This window comes from Aphelocoma coerulescens, assembly GCF_041296385.1.
Source record: "Aphelocoma coerulescens isolate FSJ_1873_10779 chromosome Z unlocalized genomic scaffold, UR_Acoe_1.0 ChrZ, whole genome shotgun sequence".
Lineage (NCBI taxonomy): Eukaryota > Metazoa > Chordata > Aves > Passeriformes > Corvidae > Aphelocoma > Aphelocoma coerulescens.
Window position 1 is genome coordinate 23,945,038 of NW_027184085.1, and position 20,878 is coordinate 23,965,915.

Genomic DNA, 20,878 nt, shown 5'->3' on the forward strand with positions numbered 1-20,878 from the left:
ACCTTGCCTCTTACAATCATAGTAATTTTTACTCTACTTTTTTTTAAAGTCATTTTAACCTATTTAACTTTATTAACTTGTTCCATGTTTACTTTTACTACATGTTCAACTTCTATTACAGGCACTAAAGATGAGTTGCATAGAGAACATTTGTAAAATAACCAACAAAGGTAAAACAACTGGTTTTACCCAGTCATCACACCTGGTATGTATTCATTGCAGAGAACATATCTTTATTTTAATACAGCAGAGCAAAAAATCATCCCCATTTATTAATCTGATGTACACTAAATAACTTTGCATTTGTTACACAGATGATAAATATTTTGCAGATAAATTTATAAACACTTCCACATTTTATAGATTTATACTGTACACAGTCATCCCACACAGAGCATGCCCTTTCACAAATATACAGACAGCTTTCCTCAGAGAACTTAATCAAAACACTTGGTCAAACATTTTGGAAGCTGGCAATTTGACACAGAGGAGGATACTGGAGAAATGAGTTCACAATTGTACCAGCTGGACTTGAAATGAAAAATTCAGAACTCCAAAAAAAGAGAATTTATCAAGGCACACACATGCAAACACATATATACAACAGTGATGACTGTAACCTGCTTTCCAGGCGCACACAGCAGTAAAGGAAACAAAGAAAGAAAGAAACAGAGAGGTCAGGACCATTGCCAAGATCTTGATGCAGATTAGCAGATCTGAAGTCAATTTCCCATGTTCAGATGGCAATTCAACTTTAAAGTAGCTTGTTACCCGTATATACAATATGTACTGTTCCCTTGCATTGAGAAATGGAGATTGTCAGAAATGGTTATGATTTTATTGACAACATATGCCCACTAACATACCTGTATGTTTGTACACTGAAGACTGTTTGAAAAATTGTATGCCCAGTTGGCCCAGAGCAGCTGGAAATTTGAGTGGAAGTTTAGAAGTAAAAACTGGGAACAGAAAATGACCACAAAAAACTAGGAAAGAACACATGTTTTCCTTCTGTTGCTTAGCATTCGAAAATGCTGTCAGGTTTTTAAGATCAGTAACCTGACAATGCCAATAAATTGCAGTGAAAGCAAAAACCTAACAAGTTTTTAAGAAAATCAGTAACCTTACAATACCAATAAGTTGCAGTGAGGGCCAAGAGCTCTACTTCCTGTACCTCATCCTTGATACTTGACTTCTGCTCATATGTCATTACACTGCAATGGAAACTGCCCACTTAAACAGCCATCTAATTTTATACAGTAGATTCCTACATATGTTTGATGCCAAATATGAGATACAATTTGGTTGTCACAGTGTTGTGCAGCTGAACGTAATACAGCATTTTTCCAATAGGTTTAACTGGGGTTTTTAATACAATACCCTATAGAAAAAGATTAAAATAAGCTGCCAGTTGATTCACTTGGCTTGCAGCATTGCTATAAAATCCTTTTAATGTTTGCAAAACATTACATTCATAGGAAAAGCCAGGCTAAAATTATTCATGTTAAAAAAAGGGCTGAAAGAACACATTTCTCTCACAGTAGCAATTCCAACATGGCAGTATACACAGTCACAGACTTCATATTTTTTAAAGACAAAGCTGGGGTCCTGATCCTAAAAAAATGCTTTACTGATTTAAACAGGGATCAGTTTACACACACAAAGCTTCTTTCTCATGTAACACTTTGTAAGATCCTAAACCACTTGGAGGACAGTAAACGCAGGCAGACATTAGCAGTTTGGGGCATTTTTTAAATTCTTATATATGAGCTAGATTTCCTACAGTGCTAATTTCATGCCTGTTCTCAATTTTTGTTGCAAATATCAATAAAACCTTTCATTTCATTAGTGAGGCACTAAAGAAATCAGTCACAATATCAGGATGGATTAGTAGCAGGAAGAAACAGGAAAGCACTAAAACATTTGTAAAAAAGAGATGATGGGAGGTTGTGTTTTTTAAGTAGCTTTTCAAATTTTCTCCTTTTTCTTCCAAGCTATTTGTTTTAACCAATTTTTACACATTTCCATATAAAAGGTAGCATTATATACTGCTACTATAGACCTGAATGACAATTTTCTACTTCAAACTGCCTGTTGGTGATCACAATTAGAAACTATATGCTATGGTTTCACTCACTGAGTATGTTTTCCCCCTGGAAAGATCTCCTCATTTCCAAAAGAATTATCATGTAAGCTTTGCTACCCTTTCTTAGTCTTCTCCCACAGGTTTGGTATGCAGTGGTATTTAGTTTATCGACTCATAGAAGACCTGGGGATAAAAAAAAAATTGCAAGCTACTTGGGTTGGTTGGTTTGTTTGTTTTAATCTTATTATAGAGCTGGCTTTCCTATAGCAAATATACATTCCTTCCTGTGGAAGGAATACGCCCTTTCTTCTGCTTTTGCTTTCTTACTTCTGTAGCATGAATGTATGTCCCCTACCAGAGGAAGAATACTGCAAAGAGTGAACATCCTGAAAAGAGCAAAGAAGAAATGTAGCAGAGGCCAGAGCTTTTGGAAGAGCTCTTTCCACTGTCACTCGTCTGTGGGTATATGCTGATATTTTCACCCTGGATTCGCTTGATTTATAGTATCCATGATTTTATATGGCACTAATTACTGTAGAAGATCTTCATGGGTGTTAGTCATTAATTGTAAAACACCCTGGCAATGGCTCTGTTTCAGGCTGGTCAAAAATTGCTCATAAGAAAGTAGCAAATAATTCTTTAACCACATCACTAGAACAACAGCAGCCATATATGCAGAAACAATGAAAAACATACAATACAGAAAATCACAGACATTTTCTCATACATTACACAGAAGTTAGCATGTTGATATCCCCATGGACCATTTTGAAGGCCTTTTGGTTGAGTAAGACAAAATTCATAGCTTTTAGGAGTTTATGTATCTGAGAGTACTGTGTCTCCTAGTCACTGGAACACCAGTACCTTTGCACGATGTGCTGCTTTGCTGTTTGGCACAGTGTGATGGGGCAGGAGGGTGGGGTGGGCAGGCAGAGAAAGGCAACAGCTAAGTCAAAGCTCATTATTCAGACAATTTTAGGAATCCCCTTCCAATGCCTGGAAGCTAACGGCCAGTTGAGATGACTCTTGGCATCCCAACAATTTTGCACATGAATAAGTGAAGGTTTCTGCACAAGGAATGGAGCAGGATGTTATTTGTGTTCAAAGCCTAATGCACAATGAAGACAGTCACAGAGAAAGAGATGAGAACATGTTTTGTAAATTTAACATATACCTGTGTTATAGAGAGGTGAGTGTGTACATATGTGTGTATACTCACCCACATATGTCTGCATATGTGTTCACTTCTAACTGTGTAATATTTCTTTGCAATATACAATATTATATAACTTCAGGCTAGGATTTGAAGAAAACAACTGAAAAAATAAAATAATTGAAGCCTACATCTTGAGTTATTCCTCTTCACAGTTTTCATTTAACTTGATTCCACTTCGTTATTTTTCCCAACCTTCTTCTTTTGAAGGATCACCTTTTAACTGGGTAAGACAGACCTAAGTAAGATTCACAAATTATTTTTATCACATAGCCAGTGGGGGATGGGCATACATATGGTCATACAAGGCAGACATTAAGAGGATAAAAGGCATATCTTATAGATAAGAATACATGCAGAATTGTACAAGAGAAATGTTAGCTGACAACTCTATCTCTTGACAACAAATGAAACTGGAACAACACATGACACTGGACTCTCTTGCAGAGTACTGTGCTTGCAATGAGGTGTGAGTGCTGCCCTTTAGCATTAAGGAGTTTCAGCTGGCTTGGTCACGACTGCTGGTGAAAACTGAATGGCAAGTGGTAGATGTCCAAAATTAGAAAGTAGAAAGCTAAGTAAAAAACCAGATCCTTAGGATCCAAGCGAAATGAGCTTAGGTGGCTAGCTGTGCAGAGAGTGCTGAAAGTGCCTGCCAGCTCTTTTTCTCTCTCACTTTCTCTCTCACTTGTGGACTGATGTGTCTGGCTACAACTCAGATGTGTTGATGGCCAGAGTAGGGGCAAGGTCTCTACAAATCGTCTTGGTTATGTGGCATTAAAGTGTACATTCATGAATACCCTGGGTGGAAAGAACAATACCTTTGTGTCAGGTCATCCTCACCCAAATAATTTTGTCGTTAAGTAATCTCCAATCTTTGGTTATCAGACTGTGTACTGGTCCGAAGCAAGCAATATGTTCTAGACCTTTGTCAAAGAGAATAGATTGTTTACCCTAGAAAGCACTGTACTTTTCCCTAAGTGTTTTGGTCCTATTAAATGTAACTCGTGTGTATATTGTGGCAGGAGACTGCTGAAAATTACTGCTTTGTTCATTTTGAGTTTCACAGGATGTATTCAAAGGCCCAGAACTCCATATTACAGGCCAGCATCTTTGTAGATAATTCAACAAAATATTTAATAAGAAAAGTATATCGATCAGACCCAATTTATCGTTTTTCTGCTTTTGACATGCTAAGTCACTGCATTAAAAAAAAGGTCCTGAATGTTGATGAAACTCTATATAACAATCTTATGCATCTAGAGTGGGACTAAATGTTGAAGGATCCTTCCTTTGCAGGAAGAAAGATGAAATTTACCTCTACAAAAATACAAAAATGCAGATTATGATAGTGAATCCAAATATATTTTGCAACACTTATTGAAATTATTAGAAGAAAGCAAATGAGGCTGATAGCAGCACATGGACTGGTTGTAGACTGGGTGAGGTTAAATGAAGGTAAGGGAGATCTGCAAGTAGCATTATAAATTGATGCTTTCCATTTAATTCAGCTTTTGAACTGAGTTCCAGATTTTCTGGCTAACATGTCTCTTCTAATTCCACATCTTCACCTGATCCTTGTCTTACCTTGAAAGAGCAAGCAGAAGTCTGTATTTTCATGCTGTGTTTGCTCAACTAACAGTATTTGAAAGTACTAATGCAGGAAAATACCTAATATTTTACAGTAAGTTTAATGAATAAGGAGGCAGGAAATACAGAAAAGCAGTCTCTCAGATGTGTTTTCTTCTGGAATATGATTACTGAACATGTGTTTTCTTTCAAAACACCAGAGGAAGTGGAGCATTTCTGTTTTCACTTCTTGTGTCTTTGACCCCCTGAGTGCAAGGATTCATTTTTTAATGTTGTGATTGAAATTTCAATTGCATTTCCAGGTTATTAAACAGGAAACATGGCTTGTAGGTTGTATTAGTGTGATATCATCTTGTTTAGGTAAAGAGGTGTGACTGGATGTAAACATCTTTCTCTGGCTAATGAAGATTAATTTAAAACTCAAAATGGGGAAGAGAGTTAAAGCCTAGCACATAGAGGCTGTCCATCTGAGGGACTGAGGACTATATTATTTTGCTGAGAATTGGTATCCACAGTTGTGCCTCAAGAGCAGGCACAACACAAAGATAAGGCTCCACAGTGGTAGAAAAAAGAAAAAAAGAAAAAGAATACAGAATATAATTTCTTCCAAATGGAGCTGAGCTAGGTGCACAGACAAGAAGACTCCCTCAAATCTGTACTCTCATCAGGAGGCCAATAGGGGCCATTCTGAGAGGAGACCTAATCTCCTTGTATTAGGCCAGCCTTCTTGATATGTAGGGAAGTGTGGAGTCTGGCTGTCTCAAAAGGTGAGATTCACAGAAGTACTTCTAAGGTTGCTTTTCATATTGATTTAAGAAGTTATAACCAAATTACAAAAGATATGCAATAAAACTTTTTACTGAATGTTACTGGGAAGTCAGAAGCAAGGTGAGAGAGTTTTGGAGGTTTGACTTTCTTTTAGGTTTGTCCCCCAGTAAGAAAAGTAATTTGGGATGGAATGAATGGAATGGTAGGAAGAGAAAGCAAGCAGAGCTTGAGTTAGCAACCTTAACTTTGACCCATATCCCCAAGATGATAAAGGAGGAGACTACTGGAGCCATCAGGAAGGAGGGCTAACTTTTTTAGTGGTACCTAACTTTTGTAGTACACAACTCTGTAAGGGAACTGGTTAAAATCAAGCATAGAGGGAGAAGGTTTCCCAGTACGTCATTCATTATCAATCCTGTTCAGCACTCCACCGTGAACACCTATTCCTAGTTCCCTCTCTAGGAGCCTGTACTCAACAACCAGTGCAATGGTTGCCAAAGGTTGTAGCACATGCTTCCAAGCAACAGAGTGCTAGCAGGGGTATAACCAATCTGGTTAAAACATGCTAACAGGATGAATAAGATGCTTTCAAGACATTAGAGTCTGCTAAATCAAGTTCTACTATTAGACAACCTGTAAGGAGTAAAACTAATTCAAATAAAATTTCCTTGCCAAAAATGAAAATATGGTCTCTTTTGTGGACAGTTTCCAGATTTCAAAATTGTTGACCGTCATGGCTAACAGCATTCTAAATGCTGTGACTCTTTTGTGTTTTCAGGGGCCATTGTACTTTTTGTCATTGCTGCTGTTGGGATGAGCTTTTCAGCTGCATAGAAAATTCCTAGACATTATATCCTACTTCAATTTAAAGTGACAGGAATTTCTAGTTAGCAGTCAGTCAGTTCTGTGACCAAAACAGACAAATAAGCAGTTTTGATTACATATGTTTTATAACGGTGATACACAAATGCTATCAAGTTTGTTTCTCTCTGGTGTATTAGGAATCTAACCAGGCCATTAAGCGATTCTTTGTGTGACATATAAGTTAATAGACATAGAAAGGAAGTGCAGGTCCTTCCGTCCAGTATTTATTACCTGTGATAGCTTTGGAGGCTGCGAGAAAAGACAGATTTGCTGAAGACCAAATTATTTTGCTTGTAATGTGAGTAACATTTGTGTCCAGATCTCTACAGACTTCTGTTCCAGTCTTTGTATTTCACCTATCTTACCAAGTTACTCATAGCATGAAATTGCATTCACTTTTTTGTCTTTATGAGATAAATTTTATTGCACTCAAGCAAAAACTATTGATTATTCAAACAACTTTGATGCTGGCTTTCACACTAGCTCAAATCTGTTGAGCCAACTAGCTCACCATCCAGGGAAATTCTGATTTTAAATTTTGTTTCATATGTTGGAATTGTTCTTGGGTTTTCTCTTTGTCCATCTCTTTCATTTACTTATTCATACAATTCCTATCCATTATTCCTTTTCCTTTTTTCTCCCTTAGAACATTTTAATTCTGTATATTAATGCAATATCCCTGTAGTCCCATTCTTAAAAATCTCTTTTAATTCCTGTTGTTGTTATATTCCATTTCATCCAGACTTAATCACAGACTTATGGCATAGTCAGGATTTACAATAAGACCAACATGGAAATCAACATAGCTTTACATGTCATGAGATTTTAGAGTGTTAAACTTGAATCATAGCCCTCAAAAGCTGAATCTTATTTTTCTGTGACCCATTTCCTTCAAGCTGGTCAGATGCTATGAAGTGCTGTATCTGAGTGTTATGGGAATTACATGCAGAGATGGACAGAATATACTACTGCAAGAGGACAGTGCATAGCAACACAAAGCAATATTTTACCATTGTTGTTGATGTTGACTCCAAATATGTACAGAGGCTTCAGATTTCAAAAAAAGTTGTGCAGTACATGCAAGGAGTTAAACATGTGGTACTAAGAAGTGGCACAGAGAAACAGGGCTTAAATATAATAGTAATTGCAAGAAACAGCCTTAATATTAAGGCTATGACTAGCGGACAAAAGCCGCAGATGCAAAACTAAGGCCAGAATTTTGTTCTTAACCTAGAACTTTGTGAAAAAAAAATTCTTTCTCATTTATTAGCATAGTTTAGAAATTTAAGAGACATGTCTAAGTCAGATTTAAACATAAAATATTTCATCTCACATATCTCGATCTTAGCATTCCAAAATAAACACACTTCCTTACTATAGCATATTTAAATTATCAACATCAAAATAATGCCCCCTAGTTTTCCATACTCCTGCTCTTTTAATTCTGACACTTTTCTCATTTCATAGCAGAAAACAGTATCTTGGGCTAATTTTTTTTTTGCTACAATGTGTAGCAGAGGCATTTGTTAGTAACTGAAAATATCACTTCCAGAATCAATAGATTAAACAGTGAACTATAAATGTGTTGAGTGATCTTATGCAGACTTTTACTGACTCTTTTAATATGATAAAGATGATGACCGATAAAGAATGCAGTGCCAGATATTGCTACCCAAATCTAAGTTCACGTCTAAGAGCAAGAGAAGAACTAATGAAAAAAACCCTGCCTTACTAAACTATGACCTTATCTGAAAGCTTGGTTCCTTGGCAATGGTTCATCTACCTACTAAATGCTGTCAGACATAATTAGAAGAAAAATACTGCATAAACTTTTCCATATATTTTATAGCAAATTTGTTATTTGACACTTGAAACTGCAGATAGTTCATCAGCTGATACAACTTGTCTTAGCTCCACTGAAAGCAATGCCAGTTTCTGTCATCAGAGGATCTGCCTCTTTTCTTATAAAAATAATTTTATAACTGTATCTGTATTAAATTTTTAATGCTGATCCCATAAATTTTTGCATAGCATTAGAACTGATGGGGAACTTTACAGTAATCAGAACTGTCCACAGCATAGAAGGAATGTATTTACTACCATTTGCTCTCCATCTATGCACTTGGTCTAATAAAAACATTACCATTCCCCTGCAGCCTTGCTATGGCTTATTTCTTAATGGCCTTTCAAAGAGATATTTGAAAATATTAAGTGGTCAGACATCTCTGGAACTATTAAAAATTAGCTGAGAAAATGGTTATATTAAGAACTGTAGAAACTATGAAAAAAATTAAAGTGTTTACATATGTAAATTCCAAATAAACCTCTGAAAGTATCTTAGTTACCGTATAGTTCAATGGCCTGATTCTTCCTTTATTCAGACTTACAACAGCAAAACAATTTGCATTCATTCACTCCTGGAATGAGACAAATTCACTGTTTTAGATGGAAAAAATATTCCAGATGCCACAAGTGAGAATAAAACAAAATTTTTCTGGAGGATCAGCAGCAAAAAGTGAAAATGTTAATTTTGTTATTCTCTCTGCTGCATACCCTTGTGGACTTTTAAATTCCCTGCAGTAGCTGTTGCCTTCTCCTCAGCCCATATGGGGTGTGGTTGGTAATCTTTACTTAGATTGAATCTGCCTAAAAATGTTTCCCAAGAAAGAGTCATTGCCACTAGTTTTTACCACCTAAGCACAGCTGCAGAAGGTCACTGTTCCCAGTACTGATGCAGTCAGTAGAGTTTCCTGATAAATGCTGCATGCATCGATACATTAACATTCCCTGCACCAATACCGATAAGTAATTGACTTGCATGTCTGTAATGTTACAAAAGCTCACAATTTTGCCATGACCAAATCTAGCGTGTGTTTTTGAAATAATCTGACTTCTTGCATTTTAAATATCTAATAATCAGTATGGTTTTTACCTTCCTGGATGTGTCACCAAAACTATTTTAAAGAGGTAGCTTTGCACTTTGAAGTGAAATGGGTTTGAATAGCAAGGTATGCAAGCAAATAGAAGTGAAATTTAAAACTTTCATACAGAGGTTGTTAAATCTCTGCTATTCCAAAATAATTTTTGAGTTTGATTTCTGACATTCGAGCACTCTACTGTGTGTTGAGAATCTGAAGCCTTTGCACCATCAGTCAGGAGAGTTGACATTTGTACAAAGAAGGAAATAAATAGTAAATGTTTTTTTCCAGTTACATCAACACCTGGGTTCTTGTATCAGGAAGCCGAAGTCCTACCAGACCTCCACATACTAGAACAGTAGAAGCAAGGAGAATAGGGATTGCTTTGGTGATACCAACAAGGGAACCGAATATTAGGTTTCCAAGTACTGCTGCAGCTTTGCATAGTGCATTCAAAAATCCAAAGCCTGTTGCCCTATAAGAGAAAACAGAAGAAAGTTAAAATACATGTGAAAGAGTAAAGCCTTTGAGACGTTCTCAGTAGGAATAAATCAATACAGCCCAAATATCTTAAACAAAATTTATGCCAGTAAGGATTCTGTGCTTATATTCTGTGCTCTTCTTTATAATGAGAAATTAAATCTCAGCTGCTACAGTATTTCATTGAGGCAATTCATTCTTCTGCCTCAGGGATCAAAATGTGAAATGAATGACTGAACTAGAGTTTGCACCTCTAGAGTTGAACATGGAATTTGCAAATGGAAATTCAGTGAGCCTTATATTGCTACATTAGGAGAGTGAATAGGGCAAGTAGCTCTTGAAAGAGAACGGCTTTGTCATCTGTGAAAATCATCAGAATTAAAGGACGATCATCTTAGGGTACTGAATAAAAATGGATTTCTTCCAGGTGGTACACATGTTGAACCAGTACTTTTTCAAAAGTCTAATGAGACCTCCAATATTAATGAATGTTTATCTCTTACAGGTGAAGAAGATAGGGTATATAAAATCATGTTGGGTGAAAGAGACATCTGAGAAACTTTGGACAAAAGAAAAAGGAAATAGAGTGCCAACAGAAAGAAAGTACGACACAGGTAATTCAGGTGGAGTCTGGCATTGCAGTGATGTGATTTTAGTAGTTTAAAGTATTTTAATTATTTTGTAACCTTTGCATAGATGTATTATGCAACTTGCTATAATTTAAATTGTGTTTCGACATGACCGTATGATTCATAGATGCAGGAATAAACTTGCGCTACCAAAAGTTTCCTAACAAAGATATCTATATAATGGTAGAATCTGTAACCTTTCTCAACTCTCTTAGAAATTAAAGAGAGAAGGTCTATGAGGAGCTCAGACTGTGTTTGCTGGGATAAAATTAAAAAAAAATCAAGAAGTTAGTTGTTCTGATTTTCAGAACAAAATATGTCTTGCTTGTGCTGCAATTACAAGACCTAGTCTAAATGACAGTAATTAAGAGAAATGCTAGTGATCTGAGTGAGTGAAAAAGAACTCTGCTTATTCTACTGAATTATCTGTGAGGGAAAGGAAGAAATCCTATGCTCAGATGAGACCTAGATATGCCTCTTACATGTTCAAAGTCCTTATTTACTTGTTCTATCTATATTTGATTGAATCTGCAGTACTTTTACAAAATACATGCACATCCTGGAGGTAGCAGTTTTGAAAATGACATGTTCTGACCTCCAGCAGTCCATACTCCTGAGGGCTTCCAGAGATAACAGTGCTGAGTGCAGCAGATGAGGAAATTTTGGGACATGTTGCCTGTGATGATTTCTGACAGAGAAACATTTGCAGCAACTCCTTGAAAATACCTTCCTCAGAGGAGAAACAAGCAAGTTAAAACGTGCCCATTCTAAGCATGACCTTTGGACGAATGGGTCTGAAGGAGGAGCATGAGATACATTGAAGGAAGCATAGAAGAGCCATCCTACTGGGGTGAATTTCCAAAGCCTATAAGAAAACAAGCAAATCTCTAGTATGGAAACATTTGTGCTACGGGGATAGATAAAGCCCAGAAAATCTGGAGGAAGATGACCCAGGATGGGGGGTCGCTACTGAGACAGAAGGAGCTCCAGACTGACAAATCTTGTGGGGTTCACAAAATCACAGAATGGGTAAGTTTCAAAGGGGCCACAGCGAGTCACCTGGTCCAACCTCACAGTTCAAACAGAGTCATCTTAGTCCAGAAGGTCAGCCCCAGCCTGTACTGGTTGTTCTTCCCCAGGTGCAGGACCCTGCATTTGCCTTTGCTGAATTTCAGATGGTTCTTCTGTCCATCTCTCCAACCTGTCAAGGTCCTTCTGAAGGGCTGCACAAAGCATGCAGGTAGGAGGGAGGTTCATGAAAAGGAAGGACTTTGTTAAAGCAGACTGTATTGCAAGCAGGTAGAAAGAGGTTAAAGGCAACACAACTGGACTGGAAAACTGAGTTTACATGGTAGAATAAGAAGAGATTGCAACTATTCTGAAGAACTCAAGGGAAGAAGAAAAGGTAGAGAGTCAGAATGGCTCTAATGTCAGCCTTACTTATGGACAGAGTATTTGTAAAGTTATGGTGGTGATTGGCTGTGATCAGTGTCTGTACACATAAATACAATGTTCTCAGTTGCCAATGCTGATGTAAAATCAAACTTAACTCCAAATAACAGTAACAGAAAAAAACCATAGAGAAATTAGACACATAGTCATCAATAGCCTCAGTACATTCAGAGGTACTGGAACTCCCCAAAGAATACATAGACCCATCTAAAACAAATTTGGACAGATACAGGCAGGAAATCTTTGGAAAAGCACAAAACATATGGGATGTTTTACCTACATTTAGTGTTGGTTTATCCAACCTTATAAAGGTAAGCTGTTTCACAGGTGTTAGTTGCTTATATCAACTAGTTATGACAGTGGTTTGAATATCATTTTCTGAGCAATTTGAACCATTTCTTTTCATGTTCTGGTCTCTACAGATGCCACTGTGCTTTAGATCTATTATAGGTTATATACCAAACGTCACCTTATTGAGTTTAAAAGTAATTTTGTAATACATGCAATAAATCTTCTGTGTGAACAAAATTAAGATAATTTCTTTGCACTGAAAAACCAGTTCTGTTTGTAAATGGACTTATAGAATTTTGCTGATTATAAGGGGTCATTATTAGTCTAATCCCATCAGTGTTATCAAATTATAAATGAATAAAAGTAAGAAAAAATAAGCTCATTTTATTGCCCTTAGCTGTCCTGATGATCAAAAAATGAACAACCCAGAAGAAGTTCAATCTTTTAATCTTTAAGCAGATTTCAGGCATGTTCTTTTGCCTAAAATAAGCACATAATTGGCATGAACAATAGGATTTTTACAGGCTTAAGTAAATTGTTGTTACGACCTGTACCTGAAAAGCACTGTCACTGTTTAAACTTACACCTTCATATCCTTCAGTTTTAATACTGTGTTTGAATGTGTTTGTATTTAAAGTCAGAACAAGGTGTTCAAACCATTGTTGAGCTCTAGGGGTAGCAAATTTGGACTGCTTGTTTTTTTTAAAAGTGTTTGTGATTCAAACCCGTGAACATCTGTATTAATTCATGCTTTTATGATTAATTCAGGAGAATTCCTGAATCCAGGGTAATAAAAATAGCCAGGAAATAAATATGCTGCAAATCACACACATGTATGACTATAGTCTTTTGCAGCATTAGTACAGTCTCTACATTAGCTACAGTTTGAAGAAAGTACAAGAGTTCTGCAAATGATCAAAGTTATGTGATGTATCATCGCAGCATCATGAACAAAATACGTGAAAAATTACAAGGGAATGGGGCCATTTATATATATATACCAATTTTCTTTATGTTGATCAGTTATTGGACAAACATTTGCATAAAAATGTCATTTTGACTTCATAAGTAATCCTCATTACAGGTCAAAGGACACCAGTAGTAAGTAGCAAGAATCCTTTGTTCAGCTAGAGAGTTCACTTAAGTCCTTCAGGCACATCAGTAAGAAAATACTGGTTAATAAGTTTGGGATTGTCTTTAAAAAAAACCCCAGATACAGATTTTAGTATTGATAGGAGAAAAATACAGAAGTTTTTTATAAAAATGTCAAGATGAAGAGAAAGCTGGATGTTACTGTAAAGGAATTTTCTCCAATGTATTTTACTTCTGCAGCTGAGAAAGCTGTGACAAAGAAAAATACTTAGCTTCCTTTCATCTAAGGTCCACATAAAAATGGCAAGAGTCCAAACAGTTAAAAATAGAGGGATTATCCAAGCCTTTAGATTAAAAGAGCTTGTTTCCTGATTGCCACATATGTTCCTTCTTAGACCAGGTGCTTATATTCCTACATAAAATACTTCAGATCCACTTTTTCACTGCTGATAGAGTAAAAAGCTTCATTGTCCTGCAGTAGGGTGTTACTAAATGTGTGGCACAAATATTTGTTATCTTTCTTTCCAGAACTAATTACAAAAACCAGCAAGTTACAACAAATACTTTGAATAACACTTTTGTTAGAATTGGTAATATGTAAAGCATCAAAACAGAGTTTCCGAATGTTCCAAAAATTGACAATTTTCTAATGCCCAGATGTTTTATATTCTCTTAAAAAATTAGTACAAAAAGAAATATCATAGCCTGATCAGTTATAGTGCTTAGTGTGCAAGTAAAACTGTGGAATTTGCCTTCCTTCCTTGGACTATTGCCCAAGGCATAGGTTTAGCATGTCATGCCTTAAAAACTTTAACATGAAATTTTAGCAAAATGCAGTTGAACTGTATCCACAGGATGGCAGTAGAAAATAGCTCTGAGGAAATCTACTGTAAGTCAATTACTGGTATTATGACTCAAAAGAACAGAAAGCTTCTCTTCTGACAGCCACACCAATACACACTTGGACATAAGATACTGTGTGAATAATATTTATTCCTCTGGGCATAGATCCTCAGTGTTCAAGAAGAAGTGAAAAAATTAAATATAATGAACTGAAGATAGGAGATATATTTCTTAATTATGGCCAAACCCTTATGAACTTATTTCAGGGGCATTAAAAGAAGGCAAAACAGGATGACTTAATTTTATACCTCACCTTGAATTCTAAGTATTCCTGGACAAGATTCAAACCCAGATGTCTGGCAGCCATAGTAAAATGATGAATTGTTGGTTGTCTGATGCAATCTGATTTATTTGCTATGTGGGAGATGATCTATTTCTATTCCACTTTCTATTTAGGTTTTGGTGATTTGTTGTATCATCTCCCTGATGAGAATCTTGGCTTATAAAGCTGGTGCTTCCCAAGTTCACAAGAAGATACTTACCATTTACGTGAAAGTAAAAATTGCATTTTAAAGTAATAAAAATGTTCCTTCTTCAGAGAACTTTAACTCTCTTCCATCCGTATTTATATTACAGGCAGAGCTGAGAAACTGTGCAGTGTTATTGCAGGCCCCTTGGGCACACACATTACAATGCAAGCCATAATTACTTCATCACACAATATTTTTTTTCTGCATCACTCTGCCAATGCAGAGAACAAAGAGGGCTTGAGGGTGAAATATAAATGTAGTGAAAAAAAGTTAGTTTCCCTCATCTGCTGCTGAAGCTGGAAGGTGCACTGTGAATATGACTGGGGACTGCAACATGAGAAAACAGTTTCATGGATAAGAGAGTGGTGTGCTGTCAGAGGAAAGGATAAAAACCTTACTCCTGTCACAGAATTTGCATATGATGCAAGCAAGTCACATAGCTAACTAAATGGTCTTTAAGCATGCTTTTCATATTTTCTAGGTGCTCAGCTTAGCGCCTTCAGGTTTATGTCGCTGGAGTGCTAGGCACCTATAGCTGTATTGAAATGACGGTTTCAGCCCATTCCTTCTTCTAAAACACTCAGTGTCTGGAATTGTTGGCGTCACACATTTCAGCCTACAGATGTCCTCTCCTGATGGACAGCAGAGTCCATTAAGAAGATAAGGTAAAAGACAAGAGAAAAAACAAGAGAAAATACAAGTTCTTTACATGCTGGAGTTGTATTAATTTACTTGCTTATTGGAAATCCACTAGTTTACATCTGGACATCATGAGTGCCTCTTAAAATTCGTGTATTGAAAAGTTTAAAAAATGGTATTATATCAAAATATTATTTATTACTTCATACATGTCATCTAGAAGACAGAAACCCACTTATAACCAGCATTAGTAACATCATTTTCCATTTTAACACTACTTCATCACCTACCTGAGAACCATTTGAAATCTGTACATCCTCTAACATCTCTTATTACAGCAATTGTACAGACAAACTGAGGTTTTATGAAGAACGTGAAAGCAAAAGCTAACCTAAAATAGCATAAAATTTGAAAGTACTCAACAAGAAAGTAGGACAAGCTATGTAGTTACCTCGATTCGAGGGATCAGTAAAGGAAAATGTAAATAGGTAGGTGAGAGTGAATTCATACAGAATCCAAATCTGTAAAGATTTTGAAGCAACCATAACTGATGAAGAAGAAACTGAAATGTGTGCCATGTATCACACAGACTGCACATTGCAAACTGTTCACCACACTCCTACCTGGAAAAAAGCCAGTATGATCCCTAAATACCTAGAGTACGATTTATGAAACACCTTTTGTATTATACTGCACAACACCAGCAAAGCCCCTGCAGTTCAGCAACTGGCTTGTATCCAAGAGGAGGAAAAGGAGGGGCTACCCAGTCCAGGCTCTTGTGCATGGTAGCATGAACTGGCCTCCTTCCATCCACTTTTGTTTGAGCCCAGCCTCCAGCTACTCTTTGCTGCATGTTTGTGGTCATTTCACTGATAGGGAGTAAGGAAATAGTATTAAACACTGACAGAGTGAGCAAAGATTTTGTGCTTAGGTTCCCTTTACAGGAGGAACTGGAAGTCAGTTTCAGGACCAGATTCACTCTGGGTGCAGGTTTGTAGCAAAAGAGAGCATCACCTTAAGTACAAAGGATTTCATATGCAAAAACAGATCAGGAAGCTTTGTGTTCCATATATGCTGAGAAAGGCCGTTCAGCCCTACAGTAACTTGCAGAAGCTGGAAATTCCCAGCAAACTGGCAAGCTGTGCCTGGCTATGGAGATCAGAGGAGTCTGAGAAGGAAAGACGGGACTGTCAGAGGTGGGCAATGCTAGTCTGATAAAAAAATTATCAGAGAAAAATTCTGGTAAGCAAGTTATTTGAGTCCCTGAAGGTACTAATTTTCAAAAAGTTCTACAAAGCATGAAGTAGTTTTGCTCCTGTCTAAAAAAAAAATACCTAGAATTGGTTGTTTACTTATAACCAAGCTGGCAAAAACTAGCAGTCATGGTTCCATCACTGTCAGAACTTCTGGGAAAAAATCTCATCTACAGCACATATGTCACCAGTGTCTTTCCAGGCACAGGTAGATTCACCTATCAGCCTTTTTGTACTTGTAATACAAACAGACAAGTTTTTTCTCAGATTTGTCGTATAAAAGACCCCCAAAACTCAGCTTCAAGTAAGTTTCTGTTTCCAGAGAATTATTCCTGCATACAAAAGATGTTTACATAGAGAAAAGATGAATAAGAAATTGCTATAATCCCAAAGCTAGCAGAAACTACTAAAAACAACATTAAAGCACAACAACTAAAGATGCCTTAACGTCTATATAGATATATATAGATAGATATCAGTTACATTCTTTTTATCGTTCCTAGTAATAATTTTTTTTTCCATTAACACCAATGACTTTTCCAATTATTTTTCTTTATTTCATTTTAGGAAAACATATGTGGCTGCTACATTCAGGAATACCCAAAAGATGGTCTTTTCTACAGGATATTTATTAGAATTATATCATAGCATTTTGGATGGTGCAATAATTCTTGCCAGCAGAGCAATTTCCTGAGGTGTAATAAAAGTACTAGCACTTAATATTAAAGCTTAGTGCTTGCAATTCATAAATAGCCTGGTATTGCTATTCAATATATTTACAGCTGTGGACAACAATTTCTTGTCTGAAGAAGCATATAATTTTAAAATGGCAATGAAAGCAAAACAGAGAAATCAGTCTACACTTTTCCATATCTCTTCACCAACAACACTAAAGACAGTGGAACCCCTTTCCAAAAAAATTACACTTGCTAGCAAGGCATCATGCATTTATAAACTGGAAATATTTTTCAGTGCATTTCAAACTTCCAGTGAATGACATAATAATTAGTAGTGCAACAAAAGAAAGGACACGGCATCCTTTGTTAGAAATCTGGGCAATTTTACATAAATTTTTTTAGGGAGTTGAGAGGGAAGAAGTATCCCAGGCTATTCAAGATAGTGCAGCTTTTACATTCTTGCATTCCCCATACATGTTGAGAATATGACTCAAAAGTTCTTCCTTCAGTTCATTAAGCAACATAAGGTCAAGATTAAAAAGTGCCCTGTATCTGAAAAAAAACCAACCCATGTCATCTAGTGGCAATGCAGGACTTGAAAATTGTCCTGAGATTTCCTGCAAGATCCCTGAAGAGTCAAGAGCAGTGCCCGAGGTAAGTTTTGCTCACTTAATGTACACTCCTAGTGGCCCTGCATACAAATTCATAGCAGACTGATTAGCAGCTCAGGGTGCTTCAGAGAGTGATACTTATCTTGATTCCCACCATTTCACAGTCAAGAGACAAATGCAGCTGTATTGCTGGTTTGGACCAACTACTGCCTTCATAGACAGTTGAACTAGGGGAAAGTCAGAGATAGTCCCTTATTGTTTTCAGAAATACTCCTCATTAGCTGTGTTTTAAATTAGAGTAGCAGTTAGACCTTCTGTTTTCACATGAAACTACATTAGTGGTATTTTCCTGATTAGGTGGTATTTGATGCAAAATATATTCTAAATCACTCCAAATCCCTCATTGTTTCCCTTGTCTTTTCATAAGACAAATTATTCATTTGGTCCTCTCAAAACAGCACTACCTCTGCAAGGCTCATACATAATAATTTCTATTTGCCATTTCTGCTGGTACATTGTATGTGAGGTTAGGGGAGGTGTATCTGCACATACCTTCTGTCTGTAGGATACAGCTCCACAGTAATGACATCTAGAGAGTTCCATGCTGAGATGGTGAGGCCATTGTAGAGGCACAGCATACCTATCATCATGGATTCACTGGTCCCAAACCACAGGAAAAAACAACTGATGCCAGAAAGAACCATGGAACCACCTAGGTACGAGGCAGGTGAAACAAGCATGTAGTAGAGTTGGATTTAAAGAATAATCTTAGTTTTGTCTAATATTTCTATGCACAGAGTGTAGCTGAATAAGTGACCCAAATATTTGAGCTAAGAACCAAAGAGACCTCCTCTACTGATAAGGCCAGTCAGAAAGAAAAATGCTGAAGGAAGGAGCACATAGGAAAAAATATGACTCCTCAAATATCAGAACATATCACAAAGTATTAAGCCTTTTTGAATTACCAAAGCAAGATGTCTGAGGGAAACTACCCCCATTATTCTTTGTTTATCATCTTTTGCAATTATATATTATATATGTAATATATATATGTTCATATATTAGAATAAAAACATTGTATTTATTTTATTGTATTTATATATTCTCCTAGAAAATTTAGACCATGAACTACCACATAGTTATTTAAGTAAATTGAAAACAGATTTCTCATTGTGGACAATCCACAGGAGATACCTTTCAACTGTGTTCCTCTGCAAAATAGATAACAGACAAAGAACAGCTGATACTTTCCAGGAGCTGCTCCACTAGCTGAGGGTCACCTGTGCACACCTTGCTTTCCTTTCAGCTAGAGCAGATATAAACCAATGGTCATTAGGCTCCAAAATATCATTCTAAATGTCTAGGTAATGGTCTTGTAATATCTGCATGGAAAAGCAAGGATTGATAATGTGGCATAGCAGGGGTGGCTACAGAGCCCCTTTTTTCTACAGTTTCTAAACTGGGGGCTTTTAAAAACCATACTTATGATGTCACATAAATGACATATCTGCAGAAAGAATGTTTTTCCTTTCTCTGAGCCAAATTCCTTGGAAAGAGAACATGTTACTTTTGACGTTGTATCAAAGTGAAACCCCTACCTAGCATCGTTAACCGTCCTATTCTATCCATCAGGAGAGCGGACACAATATTTCCTGGTAACACTGCCAAAGTTCCCAGGAAATTAACAAAGTAGATCCAGTAGGCACTGTAGTCATCATCAAAAGAAATCTGGCATCCTGTCCTGATGTGAAAAAATGTGCAATTTATCAATTCACTGTCAACAAATTTATACTGCTCGAGATCTGTGGAAAGAAGAAAAAGAAACATTTCAGCTAACAGCCAACTCCATGTGTAACTTTTGATTAAAAACATTTCAAGTTCAAGCCAATTTAATGACAACTTGAAGCTTTCACAGCTTTGCAAAAAGGGGGCTAGTTACTGCTCTTAATTTTGATAGTTTTTTATCTTACTAGAAAAATTTGCAGAGCTCTAGGAAAGGACCAACTAAAGCCAGAATTAGGAAGTTATATTGCTGTATTTTACCCTGCTTGAGCTGTATTTCGTTAAGGCCTTTCAGCACCACCTGGTCTCGCATAAAAAGCACTGGGTGTCCATGCGTTTCTATGACTCAGTCCTTCTCAGTATCAGGCCTTCTATTTCCTGATGAGACTGTCACTCATGCTCAGTTTGGTTTGATTTCCTTTAAGTGAAATACTACTGTGGAATTCAGTTTAAACTGATTTTTGTTTCTGAGAAAGCCTCATGGTCTTCAGCTTGTCCATGGATCAGTTACTCTATGTAGTTAATTCTTCTGCCAATACCATTCCACAGGACTAGCCTTATATTTCTGTTTTTACCCCATTCCTCTTGCCAGCTTTATAAACCTGAACCAAGAATACCTTCCTTCCACATAAAGATTATTGCTTGCTGTGAAACCTAGGTCTATTTGTTATTATTTATTATTATTTATTATGACTATTATTTATTATGACTGCTGAAGTTACAGGAAAGTAGGAAGAAGTGCCCTATCTTTCCAACAAGCTCAGTTGGCCATGTTCTACTTTCAGTTATGTTTTATTAAACTGGGAAAAAAGAAGTCTTCTGTTTAAACATAGGAAAATATGGATTCATATTTTTGTCAAAATACTTAGGAGATTGGGAACGATTACAGAATAGGTAGTTTGAATCCTAAACTCAGATTCCCCTGCCACAGCAAGCACAGTGAACAAAGTATTTCACCAGTCCCTTTTGGACTAAATAAAAATACAGTAGTTAAGGCTACCAGTAAAACAGTAAATGTATTTTCTTCTCTCCAGACTGAATCTCTTTAGAGATGGTTGAAATTAAAGATAAAAAATAAATAATTATGTGAATAAAATAAATAATTTATTATCCGAGTCAGTATTAGGCCTGCAGTATCTCTCGTAGTGAGATCCTTTCAC

The 20,878-nt window shown here is 36.6% G+C and overlaps 1 protein-coding gene across 1 annotated transcript in view; it reads right to left on the reverse strand.

The window, feature by feature from the left end:
* Nucleotides 1-9,702: 9,702 nt before the first annotated feature.
* The window catches only part of SV2C (synaptic vesicle glycoprotein 2C), a 78,586-nt gene continuing 67,410 nt past the window's right edge, over nucleotides 9,703-20,878 (reverse strand). Inside the window, exons 10-12 of the mRNA XM_069001476.1 lie at nucleotides 19,535-19,738; nucleotides 18,489-18,648; nucleotides 9,703-9,914 (exon numbers count right to left, since the gene is read on the reverse strand). Of these exons, the coding sequence (XP_068857577.1) occupies nucleotides 9,731-9,914; nucleotides 18,489-18,648; nucleotides 19,535-19,738 (548 nt within the window). The 3' untranslated portion in view covers nucleotides 9,703-9,730. The remainder of the gene's footprint in view (nucleotides 9,915-18,488; nucleotides 18,649-19,534; nucleotides 19,739-20,878) is intronic.